This window comes from Thunnus albacares, chromosome 17, assembly GCF_914725855.1.
Source record: "Thunnus albacares chromosome 17, fThuAlb1.1, whole genome shotgun sequence".
Taxonomy (NCBI): Eukaryota; Metazoa; Chordata; class Actinopteri; order Scombriformes; family Scombridae; genus Thunnus; species Thunnus albacares.
The window spans coordinates 9428160-9452220 of record NC_058122.1 but is presented as its reverse complement, the minus strand read 5'-3'; the positions used below and the strand labels follow the sequence as shown (position 1 = coordinate 9452220).

General features: G+C 40.0%; 2 protein-coding genes across 2 annotated transcripts; one reads left to right on the top strand and one right to left on the bottom strand.

The window, feature by feature from the left end:
* Positions 1-76: 76 nt before the first annotated feature.
* flii (FLII actin remodeling protein) lies at positions 77-14599 on the bottom strand. The gene is made up of 31 exons (XM_044332089.1): positions 14493-14599; positions 13043-13153; positions 11451-11522; positions 11066-11146; positions 10590-10837; positions 10310-10413; positions 9967-10142; positions 9530-9687; positions 8997-9081; positions 8300-8447; positions 7994-8124; positions 7758-7865; positions 7414-7518; positions 7061-7240; positions 6864-6946; positions 6576-6650; positions 6235-6318; positions 5908-6079; positions 5630-5737; positions 5326-5517; positions 5025-5123; positions 4727-4816; positions 4453-4592; positions 4116-4347; positions 3784-3938; positions 3598-3658; positions 3290-3418; positions 2787-2893; positions 2546-2651; positions 2014-2079; positions 77-1916 (listed from the first exon to the last, which is right to left on the bottom strand). Exons 1-31 carry the CDS (start codon positions 14553-14555, stop codon positions 1782-1784), a joined length of 3804 nt encoding a protein of 1267 aa, XP_044188024.1. The 5' UTR covers positions 14556-14599; the 3' UTR covers positions 77-1781.
* Positions 14600-15768: 1169 nt separating this feature from the next.
* desi1a (desumoylating isopeptidase 1a) lies at positions 15769-23253 on the top strand. The gene is made up of 6 exons (XM_044331486.1): positions 15769-15966; positions 16299-16320; positions 16827-16896; positions 18199-18308; positions 18834-18956; positions 19923-23253. The coding sequence occupies exons 1-6, from the start codon at positions 15876-15878 to the stop codon at positions 20011-20013; spliced, it is 507 nt and encodes a 168-aa protein (XP_044187421.1). The 5' UTR covers positions 15769-15875; the 3' UTR covers positions 20014-23253.
* Positions 23254-24061: the final 808 nt, after the last annotated feature.

Sequence of the window (24061 nt, the reverse complement as noted above, 5' to 3'; positions counted from 1 at the left end):
AAACGTAACACGCCATGACAGTCACAAGAGATTCAGATCGCTAGATGGTAACTAAGAAAAGCCAGATGACAATATGTGATGTGAGATTTTATTTTAATATAAAATACATAAATAAAGCATCTGCAGGTGGCATCAGGAGCATGTACACATATTCATATACACACACGTGTTTGTGTGTGAGACTCAAACACACTAACAGGCATACAGTTCACCCCACAAAATATAGTATAAAGAAACAAAAACAAAGGTACTGTAGTTGCAGCCATTTGTAGACATATATAGATATACTGCTCTGACCAATGCCCGCATAACACAGGTCACATGATCACAAGCAGTTGTGTTATGTACTCCAAACGATCTGCTGTAGAACTAGTCAAACCGATCAGAAATCTGTTAACCATAAACGAAACTACTGTCCCTTTAATTGAAATATGTCTCTGATATGATGCACTAGATCTCCCATTAAAATTGCATTTAAAAAAAGTTACAAGTTTTGTTCCAAAATGAGAAACATATTTGAAAAAAGCAACACTTTTAAGTTGTAGCAAATTTAGATCAGTGTCTGACTAAAATGTCTAAACTTTAAACCTGTAGAATTTTGAACATCTTGCGTTAACCTTTTCAAAAATTCCATAAAATTTTGGAAAGAAACTCTTTAGCACTTTCTCATCCTCTTCTGAAATCCTAGCAAAGCTCCAGAAAAGCAAGAAAGAAGCTGAATGAAGCCTGTCGCGGTATTGTTGTTAATAAGTAAAGTTAATAAGTCAGGATCTCCCAGTTGTACTGATCGCACAACATTTTAAACATCTGACTTTAAACGTAAAAACGAGGCCGTCTCACAAACTGTAACTTGCACGCTGACGTCTGCTGTGATTTCAGAAGTCAAACGTGTCTCTTTCAGGGTAAATCTGGCAAGAAGCAACTGTCAGATCAGTGGACAACTTACAGAAGGTGAGACCAGACAGACTGGGAAAGGGGGCACACCCCGTTTCAGTGAAGGCGCATTGGGGTAAACACACACACATATCATGTATAGTCATACAACAGAAAAATATATATATATAAACCAACATTCCTCAGAAAAACAATTATAGTGCTGTTTTCTGTTCAGCTCCTCAGTAAAGAAAAAAATAATACAAACTGTAAAATCAACTTTTATCTGCCTTGAACTGCTTCGACTGAGCTGCGCAAAATGGCACTAAGCATGGAGGAGCGATCTATGTCCCTCATCCCCTGAAAAAACTATTGACCATGCAGCACAAGCCACGTGAAAGCAGCGGAACAGATCGATATGTCTGGGATTCACCTCCCTTTGGGTTTTTATAAAGCGTCTGTACACCTTCCTTTATCTCAAAACATAATTCTCTTCTTTCAACAGTATTTAGAGCTGCGGCTAGAAAAGCTTGTAGAAAAAAAATCTGATATTTTGCCGTCTTTCCCAAACAGCAGGAAACCAAGAAAGCCAGCAGCCTCTTGACCGGATGAATTTTCACTGAAAGGGATGTTCTGCTAAACTTAAAATCTGTACAGATGTTTTCAGTTGTTTTGGGGTGTGAGCTGTTATGCGATTAAGAAGACGTGAGCCTGAGAGGGAGAACTCTGCGAGGCTGTTGAGCAGCAGTGTTGAGCAGGATGAGGAGAAGGGAGGAAGTCAGGGTTCAGGTAAAGCTAAGTTAGGCATAGACATCATCATCATCATTATCATCTTACTGGAAGAAAATTACATGGCAGCAAATCAATTTAATGTACGTGTGAGCGTTTTTGTGCGTGTGAATGTTCGTCTATGCGGGGGGAGTTTTGAAAGCCCCCCAGGCGTGGAAGCAGCGTGTGAAGCAGTGAGGCTCGTTTCCCTTCCGCACCAGTCGCAGCTTCCTGGGGTGTTCGGTGTCCTTAGAGCGCATGTGCTGGATGTAAACCTGGAGAGGAGGATGATGAGATGGGTTAGTAAGATGTAGAGATGGATAAATAAAACCAACACCGGCACAAACATACAATCTGCAGTTTGTCACTGACCTGGCAGGCTTTGAGACTCAGTTTGATCTCCACCTGGCTGGTCTGAGTACCGACCCACATGTACACCTGAGAGAAGACAAGGAAGGGAAAAAGATGTAATCCAAGGCCCTGTTCACACCTGGCATTAACATGTGTAGTGATCCGATCACAAGTGGACAGCTACAAGTATGTCTGTTCACACCTGGCATTAGAATGCATCTCCACATGCATCTCGAGTGACCGTCTATGTGCAAATAAACACGTACATCATTTCTGTCTGCAAACAAATGTGTTGTTGTTTTTAACCGGCAGGAGGCAGCAACGCACTTCCCCTGCCTGGTCCGCCAGAAATTAAAGAAGACGACCTTGGCGCGCAGGCTAAATCAAAACTCTTCAGCCCAAATAGAAATCAGACAGCATGTTTCATGTGTATCACATCCATGAGAATCCATTTTGCCTGTTGTTGTGGCTTCTTGTTGTTTTGCACTTTAATATGATGCCCAACTGATTCCACTGTAGAAAATCAAACAAATCCATGATCAATGATGATTACCTCTTTGCCGTTGTCCAGCAACATGATGTCATCATCAGCCAAGTCGTCCTGACAGAAGTCTGAGCATTTCTCTGACACAGAGAAATAACCTTTCTCATTAGAACACCTGAAGGAAGGAGAGGAGGAAAATACATAAAAAAATACATAAATAAATAAATAAATAAATAAATACATACATATTACATATTCATTTATAATGACCTGATGATACCGTCTTGTAAAACAGCTAACTGGCACTCACCTGAAGAGCCGAGCATATTTCATATAATCTGCATCTTCATCATACTGCTTCTGAGAACCAATCCCCACCCAGAAGAAGTTCTCTGGCTCCTCCCCCTCATTAATGACCTAAGGAGACAAAATTGATTAATTAGTTTTGACAAACTATACTTTCAAGCAAACATAAACAAACTACTATAGGTGTTTGTAGGAGACATGATTACATGCATTTAGACTGTGGGTACTCATAACAAGACATGCAGACAGACATGACATAAGCTAAAGCTTTAGCGCTGGTATAAGGGTGTTGTACCACTGGAACTGTCAGCTGACGAGTAAGCGCTGAAATCATCAGCTGAAGAATCAGAGTTAAAAGTAACTGAAATGTCTATTGAAGAGTAAGAGATGACAACACTATTTTTCAGGGTAGTTTTGAGGAATTCAAGTTGCACACAGAATGAAAACGACAAAGAAATCAATATAGGAACCAATTCCTACTAAGTATTCACTCACACACACACTTACCTGTTTGCTGTATGTGTCATCAAACATGCTGTTCATGATGTCCTCAGCCAGTTTGGCTTCATCAGGGTCAGCAGCTCTGCCCACCCAGGTGTAAACGATGCCCTGATTGTCTGTGCTCTCAAATGGTACCTGCAGAAAACGTAGTGTTACACAGAAACCTACGAAGAAGTCTTTGTCAAAGAAGACAGGACTGTCTCAGTGTTAAAACACTATGAAAGTAGATGATCCAAAGAGATTTGACTTTAATGATCCAAAGAGATTTGACTTTAAAGAATCTACTTTTTTGCAAGATAAAATAAAATCCCAACCTTGAGGATGAAGCAAAACTCTGAGTTGAGATTGCTGGAATCTGTTCCAATCTGGATGGTCCTAAGAGAGAGAGAGAGAGAGAGATGCAAGATGTGATGTGAGGACAGAAACTAATTCTTACGACCAATGTGTGTCAGAGCTGGTGTGAACAAATCTGATATAAAAAGGAGACATATTGTATTTACCTGGTGCAAAGTGCGCTGCCGTTGGTGCGTATGTGATAGAGGGAAGGCTGGGCGCCGTCCGTCTTCTGTTTCCTTTTCCCTTTGTGAATGATGAACTTCCTCTTGAAGTGGGACAGGAACTTAAGGTTCTCCTGCTGCTGAGTCATACGCACCACCTGACCAGCAACACAGGAAAACAGTTCTCAGTTCAGAACAATATTATAAAAAACACAAAGAGCAGAGATCAGGCTTCTACTGTGATGGATCTTAACTAAAACTTAAGATTCAACATTAAGAATAGATACATGATTATTTCCTATATTAAAATGATGTACACAAATCTATCGCCATACCTTCAGTTTTCCAGGGAAGAGACTCTCAAACTTCTTCTGTAGGGAGAAAGTGAAGGTGAGCCAGCCCATGTTGGAGGCCTGTCTGCCCTGCCAGAAGTACACCACACACTGGAAGTCCTCCTCCGGCTGTTTGTCCTCCTCCTCTTCCTCTCCTTCACCGCCTCTGCTCTCCTTCTTTTCTTTCCCCTTATCCTTCTCCTCATCGTCCTCGTACTCCACAGGCACCCAGTATCTACAAAAGTACAGTGAGATAAGAGCATTAATTTCAAATGCAGAAAAATCACAGAGCATACACACCTCTGTTACCAGACATCAGCACACTCACACGCTCACTTACCTGCAGAGGAAGACGTAGCAGTCTTGAGTGAAGAAGTGTCCAAATTCCTCCTCTGGCAGGCGAGCAAACTTCTTTCCCTCCAAAACGAATCCTTCCATGCCGTCCAGATCCTCGTTCCACTCCTCCATCAGCTGTTCAGCCTAGACAGAAAAGATAAATATCCAAGAAGTGAAGGAAGAGTTTGTTTTTTGTTCGCTTTATCTTGTTAAAATAGGGAGTTACACAGAAAGGAATAACCATCTGTCCGTGTGTGTGTGTGTGTGTGTGTTGTTACCTCAGTGAGAGGCATGGCCGGCTGCCTGGGCAGGAAAAGAGCTGTGAGGTCGGCTTTCATCTGATCTTTCTGCTCTGCGTCCTTCTTCACCTGGGAGAGAAAACACAGATAAACACACAAATAAAAAAAGCTGCCTGAATTTAAATAAATATATTTAAAGCACAGACATTTTATGTTTAAAAACGAGAATATTTTGAGAACATATTTTATGAATCACTGGACCCATTTCAGTTTATAAGTAGCATTTGACTGGCAGCCTGCTATCACACACACACACACACACACTCGTATCACTGACCTTGCCCTGTAGGTTGTCTCCCTGCTGTACGGTCTCTGCTGCTCTGGTGTAGTCCACCTTCAACACATCGTCCCAATTCTTAAACTTGGACTTGAACACCTGAGGAAGGAGACGAAGAGGAAGAAGAGAAGAGAGAGCGACGATGGTCAACTTCACACTGAGGTAAAGTGCGTAAAACACAAATAAACTTCACAGTATCATAGAATTTAAACAGTGTGTTTACCATTACATGAGACAACCCCAACACCGACCAAGACCAGTACAACAAAGCAGTTCAATCAAGTATAACTTTTTTTCATACCTGACACTCGGTGCCCTCTAGGTTGCGGGTGACACAGGCGTGTTTGGGACGGTGCAGCATGGAGCAGATCTCCTGACCCAGTTTCAAGGCGGCAGCTCTGACGAGACGTGGAGACTTCCTCCCGATCCAGATGAACACGTCAGACCAGCAGTCGAGGATGTACACGCACTTTGTGTCCAGCAGAGACTGCACCTGAGGAGAGAGAGATGGAAAGTGGGGGACAAAGGACAGTGGGTCAAATTTCATGAAAATAGATTTGATTAAAAACTGAAAGAAATGATGTGATCATATTCCAGTGACATACCAGTCTCAGCTCTGGCAGAGTGTCCAGTTTGATCTTGTGGTCTTTGTGCTCGACTGACAGCTTGTAGTTAATCTGAGGCAGCTCCAGGTAGCCCAGACCCAAGCCCACCTACAGGACAATGATAGACATATGACTTCAAGCCAACACTTACCAGATGTACACTCATTTGCATTACACCTATACTATCTTAAAACTGCACTGCCACCGTAGTCCACAACAAGTAAAAAATCACAGGATGAAGTCAGTTACAGAGTAGTAGTACTGTCTGAAGGATTTACCTTGTATAGTTTAGGTCTGACAGGAGAGAAATCATCTGGTACGTGTTTCTTGATCTCCTCTGGTTGTCCTCCCAGCGCCTCCCAGTACCCCGGAGGCTCCTGGTTCTGCATGAGGGTGGTGATCTCTGCTTTCCCCTTCCGCTCATTCTTATTGATCTTCTCTGCAAATAACCTGAAAGATGAAACACAGGTTTGCATCGCTGCGTTTATGAGCTGGAATCAGTCCCCAAGCTGAATTTTAACCCTAGCTTTTGGGGTGTTTATAAAACTTTTGTTGCACTGAAGGATGTATGATTCCAGTGTGTTGGCGCTTGATCTGTGTCTTACCGTGCCTTCGTGGTGCTGCTCAGTGTAGCGTTGGCTCCTCTCCAGATAAAGATTTCCAGCCCTGTGTCCAATAGGAAGACATAGCTGCCAAGAGGAGAAAGACAGGATGTTGTGAACACAATGATCCAAGTTCCACATTAAATGAGTGTACATATCAAATAGCAGTAATAAAAAAAATGAGCGACTAATCGACTGCATATGTGCAATAAATGCAGAAACACGGAGGGAGCAGGCATACAAAAGGCATTAGAAACCTGCATATATAAGGGACAGAGTGTGTGGCAAAATAAGACAGTGTGTATGTTGTGGTGTATATGGCAGAAAGGGTGTGTGAGAGTTACCGAGGATCGAGGGAGGAGGCCTTAGCAGGTACAGACTCCAGTCGGATGTTTTTCTTGCCATAAACTCTGTACAACCTGATAAAAACACAAGAATTTAAAACTGTTTTCAGAAAAACTGCTCAAATAATTATGTATAAATGTGCAAGAGACAGACAAGACCCCGGATAGCAACGCAAACACATCTAAAGAAATTACGATAATAAAGGAAATTTGAGTTGACTTATAAAGAAGACAACTGGATTTGATGTAAGGTGCGTTTTCTAAAAAGATAAGTGTCTTCCAGCCTACCTGACAGAATAGTTTGTGTCCTCCACAGTGTAGAAGCCGCTGGCTGTTCCTCCCTCAATGTAGGAGATCTCATTGTTGAACACCTGCACACAAGACAAACACATTCATCATTTACAACAGCACGTAGCAGTTTATGTGCAGTTTATGCTTATGCGCCTTGATTCATTTGCTTGTATGAACAGTGTGTTTATACGTACGGCGCTGAACTCCTCGCTCTCGTCTCCCATCTCTTCCCTTATTGTCCTGCACTCAGCTCCAAGGAAATTTCTGAGGTTGACTGCGTGGATGGCAGAGCCAGCCTTCTTGTCAATTGTGGATTCCTGGCCGATCCAGTAGTAGATCTCCCAGTTCAGCGCTCCGTTGTCATCCAGGAACGTCTACAATTGCAAAGAGAAGAATGCGGGAAGAATTAGAGGGATACAGGGAGAAAACATGCAGGCGTTCCAACAGTGGTCTAGACTGATCTATTCAGTTGTATTAATCCAATTTGTCTGATGCAAATCTAAGTAATATCCTCTGTAAATGATGGCAGATTGATAGCACTTGTTACCTTGAGGATGATATAGCAGTCAGCCTCGTAAAACTTGCCATGGAAAGCTTCTTCCACTTGCATGGGCACAAAGTTCTCTATCTGCCACACTGATACACCTGGAACCTGTAGAGAGAAGGAAAAGAAGAGATATTTTTACTGATATTTGTACAATGCAAAGCAGCAAAATCTAATCCAACATATATACAGTCAACACTTTAAAAATGTTTTCATTCTACCCAATGATAGAAGAAGAGGAGAGGTGGGGGAGTGTGTTTGGTGCCTTGTTCAAAAGGCGCTGATTGGTTGCTGAAGATGGAGAGAGCGCACACACACACAGACACACACACACACACACACATTACCTGTCCCACGTCTTCCATAAAGAACTCAGAGTAGTCCAGTTGAGGTTTCTCTAGACTCTTGTCCCAGCGCCGGATTTTTAAATCTGCATATTTCAAGTCCCCGTTTTCCTGCAAAATTAGCAGAGTTCTTGGTAAATGAAATGCAGATCAACCTTTTTGTATCCGCTATTCTTCCTCCATCGCAGCCATCACTCTCTCCACTGTCCTTTCATCCTCTGTTATCTTTTTCCCCTTACCTCCATGTTCTTTTTCTCCTGTGCAACGTCACTCATGCCCTTCAGCACCTGCTTTGCCTGATCGTCCTGAGCACAGTCCTTCCTCCTCCTTAGCCTCATCTTCCTCGCCAGGGGATCTCGAGGGCTGGCTCCTGCACACATGAACAAACACGCTCACTTAAAGATAGTTGTGCATATGAGGATACAGACTTAACACACAAGTTCGGCTTTATGGTAGAACCAAAGACAGTGGATGTAAATGTTATATAACAAAATGCATTCATGTCACACACAGTTACACAAATACACACAAACACACACACACACCTCCTCCAGCAGCAGCTACAGTAGCGGGTGAGGCCCCAGCCAGCCGGAGCTGGTTCTGGAGGGAGAAGTCGATGTTGTACCACTCTGCTCCTCTGTCGACTGGTTTAGGAGGCATCACCAGGTTGGGGTTCTCACGCACATCCAGTATCTACAAAGAGGTACATTCATGTGAAAGGGTTTGTGTGTATCAGATTGTGATTCTTCTCCTAAATCAGTAAGAATAAAGTGATATTTAACAAAATATACTATATACATATATATATTAAAGAAGAATTATGATTGAGTAAATATTAGTGTCAGTGTCAAACTAAAAAAAACACACCAAAAACACTTTTTGTTACTGAGCACTATTTGCTTCATAAATTCAAGTTATGTGTAATATTCATATAGGAAGTTGAAATACACTGTATATTGATTTTATTTAATTTTTAAAAATATTCATATAATTTACAGCATCAATATAATGACTAAAAACGACCAATGACATTTCTGTCACTCGATATTACTTGAACAAACTTTATCCTGTTTCTTTTCTTTATCATTTCTTATTGTTGTAAATACTTTCCATTTTACTCAACAGTTTTCTCTGTGTACATGAGGGAGATTACAGCAGCATTCACCCAATATACATGCTATATGTAGATGCCTTGAGTGTAGTATTATCTGAGTAGTTTACTAGTGAGTTTAGTATTTGTACCTCCAAGTCAGTCAAGAAGTGGATGGCCTCAGGAAGCGTTACCAGGCGGTTTTTATTCAGCACCAGCTTCTTCAGCTTGCCACACCTACACAACAACACAAAACCACATATTCACATAACCTCATATTCTTGTGTATTGATAAAATGTGCCACACATACAGAATCTGTCAATACAAATCTATGTCGTTCTTTGGCTGTGTGAAATGAACCCTGAAGGGTTTTTCATAATGATCAACAATTAAGAAGTGCTGAACTCTAAACGATTTGGTTCTTGTGTCAGCTTGTGTTTAGATGGAAAACTTAAATTCAGTTTGTAAGACCGACTCTTGCTGACTCTGAAAATCTGACTCTTGTTTTCTACAAAATAAGATTAGCTTGTATGAACAGCCAATTCATAATATATCAGTCTAGCAACGAAAATTGCATGATTGGGACTGGCAGCTGATGAGTCAGAGCATCCACAGTCTGCTGTTGGGTCCTGTTGGGCTCAGGTTGGGTATCCACCCTCTAGTGTGCGTATGTGTTAAGCTCACCTGCAGAGTCCCTCGGGGATGAGTTCCAGGTTGTTGTTAGCGGCCATGAACTCAGTGAGGCTGGACAGTTTGCCCACACCTGGTGGAACGCCGTCGAAATCGAGTTTGTTCGAGTTTACGTACAGCTTCTTCAGTTTGGACAGCTTACAGATTGCAGACTGGATGGAGACACACAGGCAAACTTTGAAGGTTAGATATTTAAAAATATATATATAACCACTTATATTATAACCACTTGGTCAACATTACTTCTGCCTAATAAGCCTTAGAGATATTTTTAGTTTCATTCGTCCAGATTATTAAATATGCATTTCTTAGATTTGTGCCACCACCCAAATATAACGGAGATGACTGAAATTTTGTTGTTTTCTTCCAAACATGTCTGCTAAACACTGGTAGAAAAAAGAAAGACACAATAATGTGATTATCATCCTTACAGGCAGTGAGGTGAGCTGGTTGCGGCTAAGGTTAAGTGTCTCCAGCTGGGTCCACTGGTCGATGCAGAGGGACAGTTCTGAGATCTGATTGCTGCTCAGGTTGAGTCTCTTCAGACTGCCCAGTGAATAGAGGCACTCTGGTACCCGAGTCAGGTCGTTACATGACAGGTCGACATCTGGAAGAGGACAGAAATAAAAGGGAACACATGTTTGTAACAAGTAGAAAACAAGAATGTATGTGTGTGTGAATGTTACTGGCAGTAACAGATAGATGAAGAGTGTGAGTATATATACAAAGCCACGCATTTATGAAAAAAAAAGTGTGTGTTTGTGTGTGTGTTACCTGCTAAATGTGTCAGTCCCTCCAGGCTGGTGGGCATGTTGCTCTGGGTCCTTTGGGTGTTCCTCAGGTGGAGAGTTTGTAAAGCCACCATGGCGGGCAGCTGGCTGCTCAGACACACAAAGAAAGCACAAAATAAATTCATATTCCTGTTTTCTAACCAAATTAACCACTTTGTTTTAGACCTAACATGGAACCTTGGAATCTCTGGTTGTTTGGGTAAAAGTGTGAGGTGGGGTCAGGACAGAGGCAGCACTGAAGAAACAAAGTCATGTCTTTTTACCGCAGCTGGGCATGCATCAGCGGGTTGTTGTTCAGTATGAGAGTCTGCAGGTGGACCAGGCGTCTCATCTGCGGTGGCAGGCTGTCCAGCTTGTTGTCGCTTAAGTCCAGATACAGCAGGTCTGTCAGGTTGATGAACAGCTGGTTGGGGATGGAGTCGACGCTGTTGTGGCTCAGATTAAGCACAAGCATGTTCCTGCTGTTCTCCAGGTCCCTGGGGATCTCTGTCAGCTGATTATAACTTAAGTCCTAATGGAAAAGAAGGGAAATGTGTAAAAACATAATATTGTTTTAGTTGTTAATATTGTCTGCATGACATGTTTATTGTTTGGGGAGAGTAAAGTAATCAATTGCAAAAGAAGGATCACGTGGATGTGGGTCAGGAGAGGTGATAGGTGTTAAGTGTGGGTGGACTGTAAAAATGTCTTTAAGGGTGTGTAGCAGAGAAGGAGAAATGTGTGTAAGATTCTTGTGTACCAGCACAGAGAGGTCATCAAGCTGAAAGATGTCATCTGGGACTCCAGAGTTTTTCAGGTTGTTGGCTCTAGCTACCACCGCCTGCATACACAGTCAAACACAATCAGGGCACGGTTATAACTAAATAACATATTTTTATACATGTAAACAGTGACAGCACAAGTTAAGAGAGGTCATGGTGGTCAGGCTGGAAAACCCATGTGTAACATCCCTCAACAGTACAAACAAACAACTGATAACAGCTAGCATATCATTTACAAAGAAATCTAAGATATGTGTACTTTTTGTGTATTGTTTTTCTTATGCGTGTGTGTGTGTGTGTGTGTGTGTGTGTGTGTGTGTGTGTGTGTGTGTGTGTGTGTGTGTGTGTGTGCGTGTCAGTTACCCGTAGGTTCGGTAAACTGGACAGTTCTCCATGTAAGGTGGTCAGGCTGTTGTGACTGACTGAAAGATGCTCCTAAAGAGAGAAAAACACAGTCACTGGTTTTGTTTGCACAAATAAAACCTCAATGACACAAATATGTCCTGCAAGCTGTGCACTAATGCCCAGTTGTCTGTAAATAGAATTACATAACTGCAAACAGGATAAAATCAAGGCAGATGTTCAGTTAAACACACTGTAGACACTGTGACTGCTAGTCATGATAACAGACTAATCTTATTTACCAACACATAAGATCAAGCATGTTAGCACAGATCATCTTTTCACCGTGGCCTGTTGAACACATCTTTGGAGGTTCAGATTAGATAATCCCGTCACAGATATTGAGGATCAAAGCAGGACTTTGCTTGCTCTTAATCAGGTGAGGTTTCACTAATGAGATGAAACAATCTGCTAATGCGAGCCCCTCTGTTAACCACATTTATCATGAGATGAACAACACGGCTGTCAACAGTGCAGCGATGAATGGCGCACCAATTAAACCAATCCAAGCTAATATCATAGTACAAAACAACAAACAAAAGTTTAAAGCTGGAGTGCGGGACTTTTGTCTCCCCCTTCTGGCAGTGATAGTAAAGGGGGGCACTCGGCTGTGATTGCCTGACACAAGCATTCAGCGTGCTCTCATGCACACCCCAGATGACAGGCACACAGAGAGGGCCGGTAAAAACGGTTATGATTTGATGGTCCACCAGCCCACTGGGATTTGTCCCAAAACAGTATGCCTGATAGCCAGTACACCACTGGCCATAACCTACTGTTGCAGCTGTAAAATGGTGGATAAATTGTTTTGAGTGTCACACAACCCCCGCGAAATGACTTGTTTCACCATCAGAATTTGATCCACTCGGTCCTATAATATTTGGAAAGTCTAGAGGAGCCGCATGATTAACAGCCAAACAGCCAGTGCAGGAGTGTTGTCCCTGACATGAGATTCATAAACTTCATATACTGTGAAATACAGAGAGATTTATCTGGCAGTGATAGGCTTAATCTGTATTGTGTGATTTGGCAAGGGCTTGAAGGTAACAGACGTTCATTTGTATGTAAAAGTTACACACTGCAGGTTTAATGAAAATAATCACCTATGACTACCATGTACCACTATTACTACTACTGATTATAAAAACGTTGTAATAGTGGTATAACTGTATTATGACAAACAATAAAATTTCACATGAATATGAGAAACATTACTCATGTATGTTGTCTTTACTGAATGGGATATACTGCTCCTCCACCACAAAATCTTGAGTGGGTCACCAACCAACATCATTTTTAAAAAACCTTTTGAACTTTCTCTGGATTCAAACTAATTAACTGGGAAACTCACATAGTGAAAAGAGAACAAAAGACAAAACCAAGTGGAGAAAAACTAAACAATTATATCAAGGGAGAAGAGTACTGATTCACTATAATAAGATCTGATTAGATCGGATGACAGAGCAACAACACTAATGTTATGAATTAATGACTACATGTATAGAGATGTGAAACCAAGCCAATAACTAGAAAAATAGCTCTGAATGTCTCACCAGCTTCTGCAGAGAGGCCAGCTCCTCTGGGAGGTAACACAGTCCTGTCCTGTTCAGTTTCAGCCATCGTAGACTGCTCATACACTTGACATGCTCTGGGAAGTACCCACCCTGTAAAAGATGGAGAGAAAGGAAGAGGTGGGAGATGAAGAAGAAGAAGATACATATTGTCAGGATGAAGAATGAAACAAACTTTATTTACCAATGCTGTGTTTTTTTCAGTACAGCAGTATTAAACTGTGATGAAGACCTTTAAAACACAACACTGATATTTATTTACATTAACCTGAAATATTTAGATAAGATCCAAGACGCAGTGTTACCACAGTACATGGAGATTTGTTCAATAACAACTGGCAGAGAACATTTCATACAATGCCAGCTAATAAAGTAAAAAGACTCTGTCTTGACTGTAAACTTTTCTGAAATGTTCAACATCATTACTATTACAAAATGTGTGAAAACGTCTCACTTTTTACCTTATAAATGCAGGAGAATGAGAGCAGTAAATTTAGTGAATGTGTCTAAATACATGTTCTTGAGTAAATGCAGAAAAAAATTCTGGCCATCTGTGATGTTAAGTGTACACTCAGGATAGGAAACATGACAATTTCCGTTTACAGTCGTTATAAACTCAGACACATTGTGGCAAAACTGATGTAATCATACACTCACTGAAAATAAGACATGAATCATCAGCCTCACACTGATAAATCAAGAAGTTATTTCACCAGCTTCTCTGTACTTAAGTCATACTGACATAGCAGGAAGCGTTAAGTAGCTAAACTCTACACAAATAGTCCTGTCAGTTCAAATCATAGATGTATTATAAGATCTTACATCCATGGTTAAAATAACGTTACATGCCAGGTGATCTCAGCTGTCACTGCTGCCAGCCCGGGCTGCTTTTCTTTCCCTATCTCCAAATTTAGGCCTGCAAAGTGTGTCAAAACCTAAAAATATGACGACATTGGGTAGCTGCAAGCCACTCAACAAACTCTGTAATGTTACATATTGTGTTTGGCCATAGCATTATCTAGCTGATAACATGTTCTGACACGGAGCTCAGACAGACGGAGTGAGCCAACAGTGAAGCTAAGTTAGCTAGCGTGACGCTGGAAATGAGAACCACCTCAGTTAACCTATCTCCGGCTACTCAGAATAATCAAAGTTAACAAACCCTTTCCCTTAAGACAAAAATCTGTTAACCGCCCGACAGGACGCTGTTGGCCGAGACCTGTGTGGCAACGCTTGTCCATGTTAAAAACCCTCTGACAACTGGCTAACGCCCAATGCTAGTAACGCTGAGCTAAGCTAGTATTGTAGCGAGCTTTAGCCGTTTGTTGTTCTGAGTCTCTCAACTTGGATTAACTTTAGGTGGTTCGCTAGGTGTGCTAGTTGCCAGAAAGTTATGGACATAAAATCAACAAATATTGCTTAAAATCCTTACTTTAAAGTCGTTTCCACTGAGGTCTACCCCCCTTATAAAGGGAAGAACTCCGGTGGCAGCCATTTCTGGTTGATGTCAGCTGCTCTACCCTCACCAGTCTATTTTGGTCCGGTGGGCCAATTTTTGTTTTTTTTCTAGGATGGCGAAGTGATGACCCACCCTACTCTCTCTCTGATGGGCTAGTATTCGTTGTCTTCGTTGGTTGGGTTGGTTAGGTTTAGGCATGAGGAGTGAGATTGGTTAGGATTAGGGCAAGAACATCGGAATAAACCAATAAAAAGCAGAGTAGGGCGGGTCATAACGTCGCCATCCTAGGAAAAAAAATATCGCGGTAAATCTGTCTGCAGACTTGCAGACGACGGTTTTTTTTTTTTTTTTTTTTTAAAGATTTTTAGCGGCGCTTTCGGTGCAATATGGCCACATTTTTTGTTTTTATTATATAATTTAGAAAGCATCACTTATAACATGTGCGACATTGCTGTAAGACAACAACAGAAAACAATTAGGTATTATATTGAAGTAAAGATAATTTAACAGAAAAGGTAGCCAATATAATCAGATTCCTTTAGAGAAAATCTTGGAGCATACTGACTGTACGTGCGCGTTTCTTATTTCAGACTCTAGACTCTTTTAAAACAGTCTTTTTTTTTCTTCATTCAGGATTTTTTTCATTTTAACAGTATAGCATTATATCATTGGCTACCAGCTTAATTGAATGGTTGGTTTGAGTGCCAAAATAATCCTAATTCTCCCCCTCAGAACCCTTATGTATACTGACATTCATAAAATACATGATTAGTTGTGTTTCTTTACAAATGTATTTCACTACATCCATGAACGTGTCCCACTTTGAAAGGAGGACTTGCGAGTCAATCTGCCACAATGTTGAAAAGACGAGACGCAAAGTGATCAGTTTAACGTCATATAAAATTACCTTTATTCAAAAAACAACAAACAAACAAACAAACTTATTTTTCTTCTTCCTCTCCTGAACTGTGGGGTACTAGATTGATAAAAAGTTGCAGAGAATACTTTGAGTTCAATGAAAAAGGACGACATATTGAACTATGTTTATACTGGTGACAAGAAAGACCGTCAGCCGTTGCAATTTGTGTCAAGTCATCAGTAGCGAGGCTAGCTACAGGAAATTTACAGATTTCATTCAAAATAAAGCTATTTCTCAAGGACGCTTACAATGTGTTGCGGACGTTTCTCCGTAAAAGCTTTTACTTTGAAAGTTATGGAATCGGAAGTTTAGCACGTATTTTTTTTACACGTAATGACATCACCATTGAAGGACCTCCCAGTCAGCTGTGCCATTAAGGGTCCCTAGCTCTAGCCCGCTAACAGGAGAAGAAAAAAGGCTATTTTAGGGCTTAAATTATGGATAAGAGTGCTACGAGATACAATGTACAGCTGTATATTTATGATCTATCCAGAGGAATGGCGCGCAGCCTCAGTCCTATCATGTTAGGTGAGTACAGATAAAGAAATCCGATGCAGCCTGGCCTTGGGGAAAATTAAGTAATAATAACAAATAACCGGATGGAGGTGTTTTCTATGCTGCTGTTACTATGCACTGTATAGATCTACGTAGTGATCAAGGTCTATTATTTTCGTTATTGTGCAAATAAATTGCGAAACGTGACGTGATTTATGTTACTACATCCTAAGAACTAGTTAAAAGGTCGTTACCGGGGTAAAATGCCACTTGTTAGTTACAGCTCCACAAAGCTGTATAGTGTCTATTGTTAATATTCATCTGCCACCTCATTCTTCACACGACTTTTCTCCTTTCTGTTACAGGAAAGCAACTGGATGGTATATGGTATGAGTCTCCTTCCTGCTACTTTGACAGTTACTGGTCTGGGACCGTACAGTCAGACTTCCTGGGTCATGTAAACTATGTTTTTCCTGTAATGAGTGGATCCATCAAACAAAAGGCCTGTGACCCATTTTTGGTCCCAGAGCAGATAAGATAGGCATTTAAAAACTGTAAAACACATGACTGTTAGGAACAGCTTCTGGCAGTGTGTCTATTTCTGTCCAAATTTTGTTTTTTTGGGGAGGGGAATTTAGGAGTGAAGCATAATTAGTCACAAGGGTTGTAGGATAGAGGGATACACTACAAAAATTAATTACAACACTTTGTCACAAAATAACAAATCACACCTCAATCAAACATGAATCTATCCAAGGCTAGATTGTTCCTTTAAAGTGTAGTAGTTATTAGTATAATAGTTTGAGACTGAGTTGTAACTTTACATAATGCTGGGTAATATCGAGTCATTCTGCCCTAGATTTACCACAGAGAAAATGTGCTTTTTTTTCCAGGCACACAGCCATAGTGGCATACGGTGATGAGTTCTTCTTCGGAGGGGAGGGGATCTCCAGCTGTTCGCCGGTGAGTCTGTAACAAGGGAAGAGACTCTTGTTTCACAAGTCTCATCAAACAAGCTTATGAAAGAAATGTAGGCCGTCTACCGCAGGCTGCTGCACACCGACAGAAGATAATGGACTGTCATAATTTCTTTTGGTGCTAAGTCCCTTCTATTTGATGTAAAATCATACACAGATACACAAAAAAGATACATAAAGTTTCTAAGTGAGAGTAACTATAGTGACAGCAGAGAGGCCTACAAACACCCAAAGGGTTCTGGGTTTGATTGCTATCACTCAGATTGTGTGTGCTACGTTATGTGTGTTCTTATTTTCAACAAATCCCATGAAAAGACCAAAACTAGCAATGTGTTAGTCTCTTAATACTTTCTGACTTCCCTGCCTTGTCTGTGGCACTCAGCCTCAAGCCCATTAGTTCTCGCTGAAGATGTAAATCTTAAAAAATGGGTCATTGTTTTTACAACACTACAGCACAGTTTTTTTTAGCAAACACTACTCAAACAGGAGTAATCGGTTGATTTTCGGGGGACTGTTTTCAGCTGTGGAATAATAAACATTTGTTGCACATATGTGAGATTGACTCAAAATGAACTAGCGTCCATGTTTACCGTAATAAAGGAACATGTCTCCCCATGAAACAGTATTTTTTAGTAGTTTTTGGACAATATTTGAGCAATATTTTGAGCTCTGTGACAGAGAAATAAGCTTTGGATACACACGCAATACTTCAGTCAGCAGCATAAATAACTGCGTCAGTAGTTTTGGTTATTTTTAACAGTTGAACTGTAAGAAAAATATAAAAATAACAGATATTTCCAGCCTTATTCTCTAACAAACCTGTTGCTGGAGTCTGAAATAGGACAGACAGAAAAAAGTCTGTTGGTAGAGAAACTGGTACACCATGGCAGCCTCCTCTGAGATCAGTTTCTTCCTACATGATTGTGCTAAATAGCAGGTTTAGAAAGATGCTTCTGTCCCTGATAAAACCTGATGTTTGAGATAGCTGAACGTTTTTCTGCTATCAGATCACCGTTCCAACTGTGCTGCAAGTATTATCCCTTGATGATGATGTAATTTACCTTTTAGCAATCATCCACATACCAACAAACAATGAGTCTAGAATTGCTGTTCTTTTAAATTGCTGACATGCTATTGGTGGATGATCACAGTTCAGTTCATCCTTAGACATCCTTTTGTGTCAGTAACTATCGAGCTGATGAAACATCAGTGATTTGGTTTCTATTTCCAATCATTCTAATATAATATTTGAGTTTTGTGAGACATGTTCTTTTTGTGTGTTCGTCAGGGGGGGACAATGCTGGGTCCTCCAGACACAGTAGTGGAACTGGGTGAGACCGAGGTGTCTGAGGAGATCTTTATGGATTATCTCTCTTCCCTGGGAGAAAGCACATACAGGTTAAGTAACTGTTTTTCATCTCATCCTTGCACAGTTTTTCCTCTTTCCCTCATACAGGAAAGCTACTAGTTCTTTTGGTCCAGGCCACTAAACTTTAGTAGTGAGAACAAAATTGACACTATCAGCGCTTGCAGTGAAAACCACCTTATTTATATTCATATTCAACAAATTCTAAAACTTTGACCCATGCTTGTGCTTTGACAACTAGCTTTTCTCTCTTGTTTGTACCTCGTGCAAATATTTCAATGAGCCACATTGAATTTAAAGAGTTTAATGTCCCACATGTTTAAATGACACATTCTTTGTAAAAATATAGTAATCCTTAAAAAAGTTGGAGTCTCAATACATTTCAATGTTTGTTTATTGTAATGTGTAGTTAAATTTATAAGTCTGATCAGTTCAGTCTGGGTTAGATGAATCAGTCAAATCTAGTTAGGATTTTATACTCACTAGTCAGTGCAAGACATCTGTTGTGTAGCATCAACTGTGAAGCGTCAACTCTCTTCCATTCTTTCTTGCTTCAGAGGTGACAGGTATCGCCTGTTTGAGCACAACTGCAACACCTTCACCAATGAGGTGGCTCAGTTCCTGACTGGCAGGTCCATCCCCTCTTACATCACCGACCTTCCGTCTGAAGTCCTCTCTACGTGAGTGTAAACTCAGTCTGTCAAAATTTGTTTCTGTGTACCGATAGAATCTAAGCAAGACGGCAGCTCAGTAACAGCTAAAATTGTCATCATGCCTCTCTGCTCTCAGGTACACTGAGATTCATAATTACATAGAACTAAATCATGTAACATATGGATTATTATAACAAAGGAAACATGTGGTCTGTGCATCTATTTCAATATGCTGTCATGCAATCTTGAACGAAGTTGCACAAATATCAAACTTGTGAGCCAAAAAGTAAACGTGATATGGCTCTCAGAGGAGTTTGGGTTTATACTGGTCACCAGTAGAACTGTTTTGAAGGCTCACTTCAGTCTTTTTTTACATTCACATGGCCAATCATAGAGGAGCCTCAAGTTCTACTGCAAAGTCAGTGTGACTTTGCTGCATATATCAGAAAACAGGCAGCACTAGTTGCTGCTGTAATAGTGCAGATTACAATAGATGGATAATTGGTGACAATGATCTGAGCTTCACCTGCAATAAGAATACAGTAAACTAGGCCCATATGTTATATTGGAGCTGCTGGCACATATATTTATAAACATGCCCTCTGAAGTTTGTTTCATAAGTGATAACTCTATTCAGATGCACCAGTGAATGGTAGCATAGAGTATTACAGAGTGGACTACTGTCTGTAAATGTCACATTAAATATGGTGGTTTCCTCACATATTTTCTCTGGCAAGACCTTGAAAGAACAGCTACTCAATTGTGAGTCAAAAATTCACCATAAAAGCCGATTCAAATGACATTTCCTAAGTAGAAAGATCTTATAATCCCACCACAAAACAAAAATATGTTTGTGTCTGGTGTAGCTGCAGACACAGTCTATTAATATGCAGGGACATATTAGGTTTAAATTTATGGGATAGACCTAAAATGCAAAAATTGTATACTGATTCAGTTCAAAATACGGATGAAATCTCCTTCTTTCATCTTCAGACCGTTTGGCCAGATACTGCGGCCCATTCTGGACTCCATCCACATCGCCCCTCCAGGAGGTAACGTCATCAACGGGGGAAGAAACATCTAACATGGGAGAGCAGCGATGTCATAAAGTGTTTTTAAGGTCACTTCCATTGTAGTCAGTCAGTGAGAAGTCTCAAATTCATCATGATTTATCATACTTTATAATTTCCTCCATAAAGTGTAGCTGGTATCGTGAATGCTACTTAGGAAGAACTGACTGCCCACTTCATGAAGTTTGATTTATTCATTGGTGAGGTCAAATGCAATGTGATGATAAGTACTCAGACAGTAGAAAAAAGCTAATGGAATTTCAGGTTATAATAGTCAGATATGCTAACTAAAAATTAAGTTTGAGGAATGTTGCCTCATTAAAAGTACATCTGTGGAAAGTCAGATTATTAAACTTTTTCAGAAGTGAAGAGTAACAAAATATATTTCATCTACCAATATACTGAACAAAAAAGAGGCACTGCAACTTTATTTAGCATTTACATTTTGTAAGACTATAGTTTTACTCATTGACTGTATAAAATATGGACGTCATGACAGCACCCCAAAAGTGAAGCCAAAACATCTCAATCACCCACTGGTGGCTGCAGTATAGGTCATAAATCCTGCCCCCTCCATCTCAGCATATGGGACATGAGCCAAACTAAAAAAATCAAAGGACACATCAGGTCAATTTTTCCCAAAGATGGTTTCTGTCATTTTAGGTAGTTCTTGTCATGCTTATGTTTGTCCATGTGTTCATTTTACTGATAAGTTTGTTTTTAATTAGTTAATTGATAATATAAAAAGGGGGTGTGAGGTCATGATTGACAGCTGTGACAGCTGCTCTCAAACCTCCGTCAGGTGGCGGGACGGCTGAGGGTGCGTGTCCTGTGGACCGCTATCCCACCACCTGACTCTACTGCTCAGAATCTGGCGTCACACAAGCAAGATGGCCGCTCTGGGAAAGGAGATATTTTGGCTTCATTTTTGCATAGCGGCAGGAGACGCATCGTCCATATTTATATACAGTCAATGGTTTTACTCCACAACATGGAAATATTGCACTATTTTCTTTGCTTCATTTATCTAATAGCTGTGATTAAACCTACAACATTAAAATACCTCTTGCACATTGGTGCATAAAGCTAATTTAGTACTTCTAAAGGTGCAAAACACTCCTTTAAATTGATTGTTGAAGTTGCAACTTTAAGTATTTTCCCTTTTTAGGTATTACAATGTTTATTTAATACAATTATTTTTTGACCACTGACATTATTATACTGAATCATCCTCTGCTGACTACAATGGAATTAATCTGAGTTTGCATAGATATGTTTAATATATTGATTTTCAATAGATGCAGGTTTATGGAAAGCAAGAACAGGATAGTTGCATTTTGGAAAGTCTTTTAATGTCAATCATTTTTTCAATTATGCACTTTTATGTTTTATTTTACTTTTTTTGTTATTTTGTAGCTTCTAGTTAATTTCATTTTGTACTTGTTATATTTGTCTCTTCTGTTTCTGTTTGATTCAGCCCAACTGTGGTCACCTACTTACCTTATATTATCATTCCATTGGTCACACAGTTTGTGACATGCAGCAGGTGATTGATGCCTAATTCAAGATTAGAGGTGATATCAAAACTTGTCGAATCTATATCTCTACAGCAGGGCTGGGATCAGTTCATTATAAATTCTAGTTATTTCTGTTTATATGAAAGTAAACCCTGGATATTATTTGTTAATGGCCGAGTTGATTACAAAAGTATATATAGCAAGCAGGACAAGAAGAAACAAGCCCTCGCAGTTCCACAGTGTTGTAAATCATTTCACAGACAATCCTCATCCCCTTTTCTTTGAAAACAAAAACAGCATTCTTCATTATTTCTCAATAAGTTGAACAAAATTAAGAAATTATGAGTTTTGGTTTTAAATCTACCCTCTAATATCAGTGAAAGTGAACTGCATCACAGCCCTGTTATGACATACGTTGTCAAAGGTGCCTCTTGGCTTGTGTTACCAGCTCCAGAGGGAGACGCAGTGATTATAGATACATTTTGTTATACTTTTTTTAATCCATAGTTGCCATCTGATTAATTCTAAACAGCACAACAGATGTTTTTAATGTAAATGTGACCATATCTAGAACAGTGTCCTAAACACTGCTTTGTGTATAGTCAACTTAATATCAACCTGCTTAAGTCCTTTATTAGCCACCAGAGTGTGTTTGATATACAATACACCTCTGTGCCTTCATTTCCCTCTGCTTGGCTACAGTCATACTGTTTGGGAGTTGGTTTGGTTATCATATAGAACAGATGGTATCTTTCAGTGCAGTCTGTGTTAAGAATCTGATGGTTAGTTTTAGAGTATGAAAACTCCAGAAAAACCTTTTTATGAATAAACCTAAAGTACACTATTTAGCTGAAAGGTTAGAAATAGTAACCTTCAACTCAGTGAAGCAGATCAATGTCTGACTCACCATACGATCAAAACCATGGATTAAATTCTTAACTGTAGGAAATTACGCAACATCTGGATCCAGTAACACTCGTAGCCTATAATCTCAGTGCATTATACTCTGCCATCAGAAAGAACACATACAGTAGCTGTCTAATGTCAAGAGAATACATGGATCACATGCATTAAGGGTTTATCTGATTAAGATAATGATACACACATGAACCACATTGAACCTCATGAGCCTTTTCCCTGCTGATACAGAGTGGAGGATCAAAAAAAGCACAGCAAAACAAGAAATCTCAAAGACTGATTAAACCAGCATTGACTTTCATCTTTTCATGTTCTCCTGCAATAAATGAACTTTACACACACTGTACCTTCCAAGCAGTCACCATCACTTGGCACTCAAGGCTTGATTATCTCTCTAGTGTACATGCACAAAAAGATTGGATGCACAAGCATTTCAAAACTTAATTTTAAAAAAGTTTAACCAAGTATTGGGCTTTTTTAGAGATTAACAAATTGAGCTTAATCCCCCCCCCCCCCCCCCCCCCCCCCCCCCCGAAGAGGCTAGAAAGCTCAGGTAAATCTGGGTTGTGTAGTTTTGCCTTCCGCTAACCAACTAACTGAGATGCTAACCTGACCACAGAAATGTATTACTGCACAAGTTACCCTTTGTTGCTCTGATGTATGTTGCTGCCGGCTGCTACCTGTAATGTGACATTGCAACAGATATTTATGGATATTATTCCCTATTTAAGTAATCTAAGTATGGTAGATATGTTTATGCATATTGTTTGTGTAATTGTTTTTGTAATTCTACCTATACATAAAGCCATTGACTGCAAATTTGAGAATCTCTGGTGTTATTTTTGACCACTACGAACAGCTTCTGGCTATTTTCAGTGTTTTAAAGTGCACCTCCGAAGCTTTGTGCATGCATGTTTTATGTTTTGTTATATGATAGAAATACATGGAATTACACTGTAATTTGCATGTGTGTGTGAGATGAGACTAATAATTTATGTTTAAAGTTGTCAGTCATAAGAAAGTAAAAATAGTCTAAGTGCAGCCGTACAGCAGTTCTTTGAGCATCCACAAAGAGGCAGTGTTGCTCTGTCTCTAGCTTGAGATGCAGCTTTAGGATGGAGATGGATTAACCATTAAAATTTTAACCAAAAATTAAGTCTATATTGCTACTACATCCCTCCCTGTATTCTTAAATTGCTATCAAGACCTAATGATCAAGGCTCTTCACTGCTAATCGGTCCAGATGACCAATAACCAGCACTAAATGAATGATGTTCTCATGAATTAACACTTGGCTATGAGTGAGTGTGTTTTGAAGACAGAGAATGCAATCTCAGCTAAACTCGCCCTTGGAAAAGCAAAAGGTTGATGAGAAAAGGAAACGCACAGAAAATTAAAATGTCTGGATTTGATACGGACTAACAGCTATATTAATAAGTGATAATTAAAATTTTGACAGCATAATGGAAAGAAATATTTAACATTTGACTAATTTCTTTGCTTCACAATGTTGGCAATGCCCTGTGGACCTAATTATTTCCCCTTTTCTCACTTTACTTGTTCTTTAAAACAACTTCTTCTACCCTGAACAAGCAGTGAGCAGCTTTACATCTGGCAGGAGTTGACA